This window comes from Falco biarmicus, chromosome 6 (genome assembly GCF_023638135.1).
Source record: "Falco biarmicus isolate bFalBia1 chromosome 6, bFalBia1.pri, whole genome shotgun sequence".
Taxonomy (NCBI): Eukaryota; Metazoa; Chordata; class Aves; order Falconiformes; family Falconidae; genus Falco; species Falco biarmicus.
The window spans coordinates 49,585,645-49,595,789 of record NC_079293.1 but is presented as its reverse complement, the minus strand read 5'-3'; the positions used below and the strand labels follow the sequence as shown (position 1 = coordinate 49,595,789).

The 10,145-nt window shown below is 43.8% G+C and overlaps 1 protein-coding gene across 1 annotated transcript in view; it reads right to left on the bottom strand.

The window, feature by feature from the left end:
* Positions 1-5,955: 5,955 nt before the first annotated feature.
* LOC130151407 (uncharacterized) overlaps positions 5,956-10,145 on the bottom strand; it is a 40,645-nt gene continuing 36,455 nt past the window's right edge. Inside the window, exon 4 of the mRNA XM_056343638.1 lies at positions 5,956-8,649. Within this exon, the coding sequence (XP_056199613.1) occupies positions 8,554-8,649 (96 nt within the window). The 3' untranslated portion in view covers positions 5,956-8,553. The remainder of the gene's footprint in view (positions 8,650-10,145) is intronic.

The following is a 10,145-nucleotide window of genomic DNA, read 5'->3' as shown; positions in this document are numbered from 1 at the left end:
GATTAATACAAATGTTTTCTTTTCAATTTTGGTTGATTTAGGCTTGTATTTCTCCTGCTTCTGCACCTTGTGTTTTGCTTTGAGTTTCAGCATCAAAATGATCAACGATTTCAAAATGAGAATCAGTGGAAAGTAGAGGTAACCTGGATTTCACATTGAATTGTAACTTGCATGTGATTTTCAGGCATTGTTCATCTCATTTTCACATAAAAGATGATCTGCAGACTGCCAATGGCTTAGAAGCCAGTCTGGAATAAGACCAAGAAAATTTGGCCCAAGCATAATTTTGGGGGGTTTTGTATATGTGTCCCATTGATACAAAACTAGAAAAGAAAGTCAGGCTCAGGAATGGCAAGACCTTACAACTCCCCTGGTATAGCAGGAGTTGCTCCAGGCATAGCAAACGCCCATGGCCATGAACATGCTGGCCATCGTAGGCACCCAGGTGGAAGAACCAGAAGTAGTTGGAATTTCCCCATTGTTCACCTCAAGTTGGCTCCCTCCAAGCCCCAGTGATACAATAGGTATGTTCCCAAACTTTTCATCATAGTGATGCCCTGTGAGTTTGTCATTCCTGTGTTGTACCTGCTTCCTAAGCAATAAGTAGAACTGCCAGTAACCACTAAATTAACCACGAACGGGAACATTTATGACAACACACCTGGACTTCACCCTCCAGGCAAAAGCAGTGTCAGGCAAAGTAAATCCTTCCAAGCGCAACTTTGCTGGCTGCGATTAAACTCCCCTGAGCACATTTGACCCTGTACTGTGGGAGAGTTATTTGCTGTCATGCCCTGTCCTTGTGCATGCACATCCACACACAGCAAAATAAAATGTTCTTCTGTGAAGTTTTGGCCACCTGTCAAAATCAAGATGCTAAATTTGAAACAAACATCTCCATATTAGCTGGTGATTGCCATATTGTTGCTACTAGCAACTGCTGCCTTGTTAGTGTTTTATATAAACACTCCACTTTTGTATTGCTATCCCATTTTAAAGCACAACTACCTTATGAGGATTTCAGAAAGCAAATGCTTCTTGTGGCGTGGGCTCTGCCTCCTGCCACAGGGCACTGCAAGGTCTCTACGCAAACAGAACCGCCACTACTGCTGTGGAGGGGACATGCGGAGAGTGGATGTGTGTTGCACCACAGCTGCTGTGGGGCAGGGCAAGCCGGCCTCAGGCACCAGCACTGACTGGCACAACTGGGGGGCACCGAGGGCTGCCCTGCCTGGAACTGGGGCAGCTAGTCCTTGCCTCTGCGTTTGCAAAAGCATGGTGACTCTTCCAGGCTGGTAATAAGAGAGGAATTCCCACCCTCCAGAGCAAGCAGGACCTGGGATAGCCTGCTAGCGAGAATGGGGTGGAGAAAAGAAAAATTGCTTTTGAGACTGAGTTCAGCTATACCAGCTCATTGCTGGAGAGGGCTTGGCTTGAAGACCAGGCTGTTCTGTTCAGGCCTGTGTTCCTGCAAGGTTGGCCATTAATTACTGCTCCTGGCATGCAGACCAGGTGCTGTTATGACTGCGTTTGCTTATTCCACTCCTGTGTGCCTGCTCTGAACCCTGCTTTTGCTTTCAGATCTGTAGTGGCTGCACAGAGATGACAATGAGGAGTATGTAGAGAAGGTAGCCTGCATGCCACCATGTCCATTTCCCCATTCAGTTGTGTCTGAGGCTCAAACAGAAGACTTTGTTCTCCCTTTCCACTTCCTTCTAAAGGTTTGTTTGTGCTTTGTTTGAGCTTTACCTTTTCTCCCATTTATCATATGAGTATGTTTCTTTGGGATTTTTCTCTTTGAAAACAGTCACTGTGTGTGGTCTTGCAGTCATGAACGGCCTTATTAGCAAGAATGTTTGCAAGGGAGGATATATCTTTAACCAGGCCAACTGATGTAGGTGCAAAACCCTTCCCCAGGTCTGAAAAGAAGCGCCTGCCTTCAATCTAAGGACAAGTTGAGAAGAAATGCTCTGAATTTTGCTAGATACATTAATCAGTTACATGGTTACCTATTGAGATAAGATAGGCAACCCAGAAGAACCTCAGGAAGGGTCTTTTCAAAGAGAGATTGAATCCTTTTACCTTTAGGCACCATAAGATATCAAAATGCTAAGCCAAAAGATGTACAGTCCAGCCACTGCTATAACATTTGTGTAAGCCAAAAACCATATTGCTACAGAGCATCTTAGTATTGTTTGTGCAACACCATGAACAGATCCTGTCCTTGGGTAACTTAACTGAACTTAGTACTCAAAGTAAAAATGAACATTCATTTTCCTGTAAGTTATGCCGAACCTAAGATGCTGGTACATTTGCAAGGGGGTCCTACTTCCATTTGGTAGGTAACAAGGAAAGGTACCTATTCTTATTGAATTGTACACAGATCCCCAGAATGTATCTTTCAAACATAACCCCTTGGAATTATTATAGCTATAAGTTAGTCACCTCCAATGCTATACTCAGCAAAAAGATTTGCTAAACTCAGGCACTGAAATTCAACATATCACTGTAATTGACTCCTGCCTGTGCTGTATTAGGAGAGCCAGATGTGCTAGAAGAGGAGTCTGAGAGGCCTGTGCTACATTCTGGTGGTTGTCCCTCTCCCCGCATCATTTCTGTTTGCTTCCATAACCAAGCATTCCCACAGTTTTCTTTGGGTGAGAGTGTGCTGCAATGTAAGCCTGTCGTTAACTGTGAGACTGGCATGAATAAACAATGCAGATAATATTTCAGTACTGACCTTAAAGGAAAAATCCTAACAAAAATCGCAAGCATGGAAAAAGTCTAACGATTGAACAGGCTTACTCATCAAACCTACAGTGCTCAGTAATCCCCCTAATAAGGGAATTTTCAGACTAACCAAAACGTGTAATTGCATCTTTGTGCTGGGGTTTTGTGCATTAACTCCAGGAGGTGCTTTGGGTTTGCCCTTTGATTTTTCACGCACCATCTGAAAGGTAGCTTGCCTTCTTTCTGCCTCAGTTTCTCATGAATAATGTGCTGAAAACAGAAGGTCACTGCACTGCATAAGGTGTTTTGATATCTTTTGGTGAGAAGTGGTACATGCAGGAGAACCCTGTGAAGAGTTTGGCAGTTGTTGCCTCTTCCATCTCCTATATGTGCCACATAGCAAAGAGAAGACCTTAATTTTAGCTTTAGTGGCAAATCTTTGACAAATGAAGGTATTTTAAATGCATCATCTGTGAGGACAGCATGTTATTTTCTGAGCATTACTTGTGTCCCTCAAGGTCTTTGCGGTTCTACTTACCACAGCAAAATGCGACAGTCACTTTCTGGCCAGACCAAATACTTGCTTATTTTAAGCATGCAGCTTATTATTGGGAGGAAATATGACCTTCTGAATGAAATAACCATTCAATATTGTAACTGAACTAACCATTTTATCTAGGTTCTGTAATAAAAATGTTTCGGAGCATGAACTGCCCTCCCTTTGCCTGACCTCTGAGAAGGGATGTGACGTGGGGACTCCAGCACAGTCACAGCAGCGGCTACCCTTTAAACATCAAGCAGATCATGGGAATGGTGTCTACAGGCTCTTTGAGGAGCTACTTCCTTCAAAGTGAGCTTGGGAAGGGACACATGGCATTGCAGTCATTGCAACCACTGTGTACCCTCAAGCTTCTAAAGAGGCTCGTAGCATCCTCAGCAAGACAGTTTGCAAGACCACTTAGCAAAAAGGGTCTATTTCTGCATGGGGTTGTGGGGCCTCCGTGGCACCTCCTCAGAAACCCCCAGCCCACAGTTCTCTAAGACACTGGTGTCTTTACTTCTCACACACAATATTCTTTGTCTTCTATTTTTTACTTTCCTATGTCAAATTCTTTACCTTTAGCCATGCAGAACTTTCACCAGATTTAAGTGGATTTAATCCTCCGTATGCTTTTAATCTTGGGCTCCTGGGCTCACAGGCAAGGCATATGTGATTGCACTTTTTTCCCCGGTGTTTTTTACTCCTCTATGACCCCCAGTAACTTCTGGTCTCTGCATTAATTTCAGTCACAACAGGCAAGTGAGCAACTCTTCCCGAAGCCAGTGAATTTCCTACAAGCATTTTGGAAATCAGTGAGTGGTGGGAGGTTTTTTACCTGAGAAAGAGTCATTGAACAATTTTGGGTGGCTAATCAGCATGTGTGCCACAGCCACCGTGCCCATAGCTCTGGGCTATCTGTGGTGTGCCTGATGGAAATGGCATATAATCATGGTGGAGATCAAGCTCTTTGCAGGGAGGTGGATCAGGGCACAAAGGACACAGCCTGCAGGAAGTGTCACACGGCTGGTTCCACTCTTCCCAGAACAGTATGTTCAGATTTTCAGATAAGGCTTCGGTGACTACATTCACCTACATTCGATTTTGAGCTACAAAGATGAGGAAATGGAGGGTGTAAGGTGGTTAGATGGACAGCCCATTCTGTCTGTCAGCAAGGCCTGTGCCAAGGTGTGCCTCTGTCATCAAATACATCTCTGGTGGGCTGTTAAAATATACAAGAACTTCTTTTCAGTATACAAGAAGTGCTGAAGATAAGAGGTAGCAGCTGATTTTCAGAAAATTCCTATTTACTCTTCTTAAAAAAACACTGGGATGGTGACTGGAGGGATATATGTAAGGAGGTAGACTTCTTGCTCTTTATCCTAACGACAAGCCAGAGAACATCCCTTTTCATCAGTGTGACCAGTCTGGTCCCTTTCCTCTACTGTCATCATAAGCAAATGAAAATCAATAGCATTTGGGCTTATGTATCACTTCAGCGCTTGAAATTCCCCTCTTCCACTTTCAGTGCACTGGGGTACCTGGTCAAGAGACAAAGGCCCATTTTATACCCCAAAGATTACTTATTTTTAACGTGTGGGGAGAATACAATAACAACTAGTAATAATATTTTCTCTTTGGTCAACTAGTGATTTTTGCTTAATTTACCTTAGAGAATTTTGGCTGAGGTTTGGCCAGTACTCTGTGTAGATAAAGTGATTTTAATGAAACTAAGGAAAAAAGATGCCTGTGTTTCCCAGTTTAGTTTCTGAATGCTGAATTATGTTGTACTGATTGAAAAAACCCAAAACTTTCATCAACTTGAAAGTAGTTGCTTAATGTCTCACACAGCGGTAATCCTCTAAAAGGAAATTAAGGTCAGACACTGTGGTTGGTTTTTTCTCTTCCTTCTCTTTTTTCATTCTTTACTGTTGTTTAGCAGATCCTGGTTTTAGTTCCTCAAAACACAGTTTTTGTTGGTTCTCTTTTTCTTGATGTGTAAGATACCACTACTTTTGCAGAATGAGTTTTCCCGCCAAAAATGCCTTCCCTTGCAGTGGTTTGTGTGGCTGGTTCTGCGTCCGTGCAGGTATAACTGAAAAGGGCCCGATTCCTGCAGCCTGGCTCTCCATGCACCCCAGGTATAAAATGCCACTATTCTGATCTAGGTGTCATTCAACATTAAACAGCAATAAGTGACAACAAAAATGGGGGAAAAGTCCCAGGCTTTTGGTGTGGGATTGTGCCTTTATGAGAGAACATCTATAAAAGCCTGCTGTCAGGAAATAGCCTATTACTTTTAATAAAAACTTCTGTCCTCAGAACACAGAATTTAGACACCACAGACTCTTTCACAGTGATACATATGTATGAGGGCTACACTTTATATGGTCAAAGTACCACCCTAGTCTCTGTTCCTTAGAAGAGAAGAGGGATGGAAACAGCTTTTGCCCACTTATGGGGTTTTATCTCCTTTGCCGTGAGTTCTGTGCCGTTGCGGCAGAGGGAGGCCGGAGCAGGCCCCACTGACTGCGGGCAGCGCTGTGCTGGGGAGATACTGCCGAGCGCTCTGGTGAGGAAGTGGAGCCAAGGACCAGATCCTCAAAGATACTTCAGGATCTATTGCCTTTTTAATCACCTACCCACCCTGATTTTAAATAGGAGTTGGGAACAAATGCCTTGGCAGATTTTGGATGAGGTGAGTGTCAGGGAGAGGGTGGGCAGGCTCTGGCAGTGTGAGGCGTAACTCCTTTCAGTCTGCTCTTCTTCATGACCGCTGTGCACTCAGCATAGCTGAGAGAAAACTACCCTGCGCCTGGCCAGTGGTTTTCATTGTGATCCCTTTTATTTTCAGTACCAGCAAAAGGAGATACAGAGTCTACATGATGCATTCCCCAAATCATTTCTACAGAAAACAGATGGTAAAAGCATGACCTAGGCTGCACCTGATCGTTACAGAGGATGTGTTTAATATCAGGGTGCTTGCCTGGAATGCCAAGTCTGGGGACACAGAGAGAAAAGGGAAAGAGATCAGCATCTAAAATTTGATTTGAGTTGTCACAGAAATATTGCACAGGAATGCTGCAAAGCTGGAATTCAGGGACGAGTTGCTCTAAGTGGTACTTGAATCAAGTTTTAGTCCATGACTCATCTCTAAAAAAGTTAGTATGATTCAAAGATCTACTACCAGACAAAATTTTATGAAGGAAGAGATCTCACTGTGTCCCTAGTGGAATTCTGCTCTGAATGAACTCTGCCTTGGGCTAACTTATGGGGCCACAGCAAGTTGTTTCCTGTCGTGCAATTTGCTTTACTGCAACTGGGCACTGGATCACTGAGATCCTCTGGCACATCTTTACCATGATGCCATGCTGCACAAACCTTTAACAGGACGTTGACATGCTAACGATCTTGTGCATGGGCAGAAGCCATTCCTTCTCCACAAATCTGATGCATTAAAAGTGATATGCATCATGACAGGAAAATGAGGAAGGTTTCCTTTTCTTTAATAAGTAGTGTTATAATACAAAATGTAAAATATGAATCCTGCTAAGATCTTGCAAGAATTCAGGAGGTGTTTGGATGTGCCCCTAAGATATGCAAGAATAACAAAAGTGTAGAGAAAACCAAGAAACCATCCTATTATATCAGCTGATTGTGGGTGACAGCACTTGCACATGTCAGAACTGATTTGTACTACAGACTCCCTAGTTGTCACTGGGCTTTACCCCATTAATGCTGGCTAACCTGATTCCTGCTAACCAGCTGTCCTGCAGGAGAGTGTGTGCATGCTCACACTTCTCTCAACACCTCCAGGAATGGTTATGCTTCAACTTAAGAGCAGCTGGTAACAAATCTTCAATGTACCTGCTGACTGTAGCTCTCTGTAGAAGGGGGTAAAGATGTTTTAAGGGGGAATAGATTGTGGTCCCTGGTTTTGCTATATATGAATCTTAAAACCTTTCATCTGAAGGACCCGCAAACCTTCTCAGTGTCTTTGCTGGTCAGCATATGGAAAGCTACAGAATGATACAAATACCTTTGCATTATTTTCTTGAAGTCCGCTTGGCGTTTGGGGAGGTAGAAAGTACCAAACATTGTCAAAGACCTTCCCAAACTTGTGTTGCCTTGGGAACATGTTGTTGTTGTGTCCAAATAACAGCTAAAAGCAGGAACACTTAAGGCAAAGTTCCCATCAGTACGAATCCAGCAACAACAGCAGCCACCATGCTGAGAACATCTGACAGCTGTCAAATGGGCTGTAACAGAGCAGGGAGGAGGGAGATGGTTTAGTCGGTTGAACAGCTTCCACCTGTACCCTTGGCACATAGCTCCTGGGCCCATGAGAGGCGGGGCAGCAGCCGACAGAGATGCTGGGTGAGGAGTGGCTGACTCCTCAGATGCAAATATTGAGACAGCACTTGGTGCAAGCCACTGTGACTTATTTTTGGACTCAACCATTACAATGACAAAGGGTTCAAACCCTTCAGCTGGTGCATAGTGGGAAGGCTTGTGGCAAGGACATTTGGCTGACATCTTCAAGGAGACAAACATACCAAGTAATAATTACCAGAAAGAAATATTTTTTTAATATCTATGTAGATACAGTATTCTTCTATTTTTCTCTCTCATTTTCTCCTTTCAGACCATGGTCTGATGGTAGGGTGGGGTAAGAAATGCAGTTTCTGGTGAAAGTTCAGATACCGGTGAAAGTTACATATGACAGGCAGAAGCTGGGTAGATGAAAGAGAGCACTCAGTGAGGAGCAAGCAGCTCTGATCACTCCCATGTTACCCAACTAGTGCAGTGCCCATAGCTGAGGGCAGTGGTAGCATGGAGGTCAGAGACGCCCATGGAAGGTGGACAGGAAAAGTGACAAGCAGAAAGAACCTGCCCTCCAGCTGCTCAGCTGTTTATACCTGGTTTTCCATTTGTTCTTCCTTTGGGAGACAGATCCAAAGCCACAGCAGAGACTGGCAAGAGGGAAGACAGGCTAGAAGAGGTCTGCAGGGTTTCTGTAGAGCCACTTGAAGACAGTGAGGAAAAGCTACGCATCATGCTTTCTTTGAACAAGAAGGACAGGGTTCTCCTGAAATGTAGCTGCAGGCTGTCTTTATCAGTTCTCACTCTTCTTTTTTTTTCTCCCGTTTGTGGACACTTTTATCCCAAATAGAAGAATGAGAATCTATGACTTTGGTGGGAATGCTGTCCAGTTATGGCCGTCTCCCTGGATTTGGCTTAAGCTGAGTTTGTTCCTTTTCTTCCATTCAGATTTATAAACATAGCTAATTCTCCTTGTCAGGGGCTTGGGAACCCCAGCTTTCAAACTCAGGCTCACTAACAACACGAGCAGGTGTCTTTGGCTTCCCTCTCATAAAGACCTGGGAAATTAAATTGAAGAAAAAAAGTTACCTTGATTGCCAAGTCAAGCTGGGAAGTGGCTGGGAAGTATCCACTTTATGGTTTGATGGGCAAACCTATGGTAGTTGCCTTGACTCCATGTGCTCTCATAATGTCTCTGGTCATATGACTACATAGATTTATTTTTTTTTCATAAGATCCACATGTCATTCTGGGTTTGAAATGAACGCATAAGGAGTGGGCTTAAGATAAATGTAAATAATATTCTCCTCTTTCTTATTTCAAACATTTTGAATGCATGTCATTGCAACCCATGTGATGTTTTCTAGCACATTTTTATTTCTGCATTGAGCTATGCAGCTACCACACAGTTTTCTGTGATTATGTTTCCCCTCCACACTGTTCAATATCTCTTGTCTTTGACCCATCCAACCTGATGTTTTTTTCCTGGAAATGGATTTCTCACTAGACAGATAACTTCCCTCATGATTTCATGGAATATGTTTCACAAGAGGGGAAAAAGGACAGTTACTTCTGCATTTTATGGAGATGTTTTTCTTAGAGGCTCAACATATCCATAAACAGACATCACAGAGAATGATGTTGCAATTAAAATCCACCCACTGAATTTAACTTTCGTTTTACTAGTTTGCAACAAAAGACAGGAAAGTGGCCCAATATTGGTAGGTCTGTGACTGACATTAACTGTCTGTCTAGCCTGATTTTCCTGCTGCTGTTTTTCTCAGTGCAGTTCTTTAATCTTCCCTTCCAGTGTCTTGGGAAATACTTTGGGAACATAGAGCGTTGTGCAATCTGAACAGAAATTTCTTTTGAAAATCTGTAAGACTCAGAAATTTTTCATGGGATGGGTAAAGTGTTTCTCACCCAGCTCATCATCCTGTATCTGAAAAGACTGGAAATTCCTTGTGGAAGAGGAACCAAGGAGGCCACGGAGATATGGGTTTGCGTGTCAGTCACCAAGGGCTAGCAAGCCTAAATCCCAACTCCCCTTCAGCTCTGAGCACAGACTGTAGGTTCCTCCTGGAGCACTGTTGGTGCTGCATGTGCCTGCACCAGCATTCCCACCCCAGGATGAAGGAGCTCTGCTCCTACATGGGATAGCCACATGACCGGGCTTTCCCTTTCCATTTTCCCATTCTTACTTCTGCTGAATGAAAGGCTGCTGTTCATCTGGAGTATCTTTGTACCCTTATAATGCCTGCCAGGGCTGCAGTGCCAGTATTCTTCTTCAGAGTAGTCATGGCAATGTGCAAGGGAGGTGACCGGGGCTTTTCCAAATCAGCATATTCCTCTCTTAGCTGGGGCAGAGACTGTGTAGGGTTGGTAACAGGATCTGACATGTCAGCACCTGGCCCTATCCTATCCTATCCTATCCTCTCCTATACTGTGGGGACTTCTTGTCAGTGAAAACAGTTTTGCCATCAAGCCACAGCTGATCTGTCATCTGGGCTCTGCTCTGACAGCCACAGATAGTTTCAGAGAGTCTCCCCAGCTT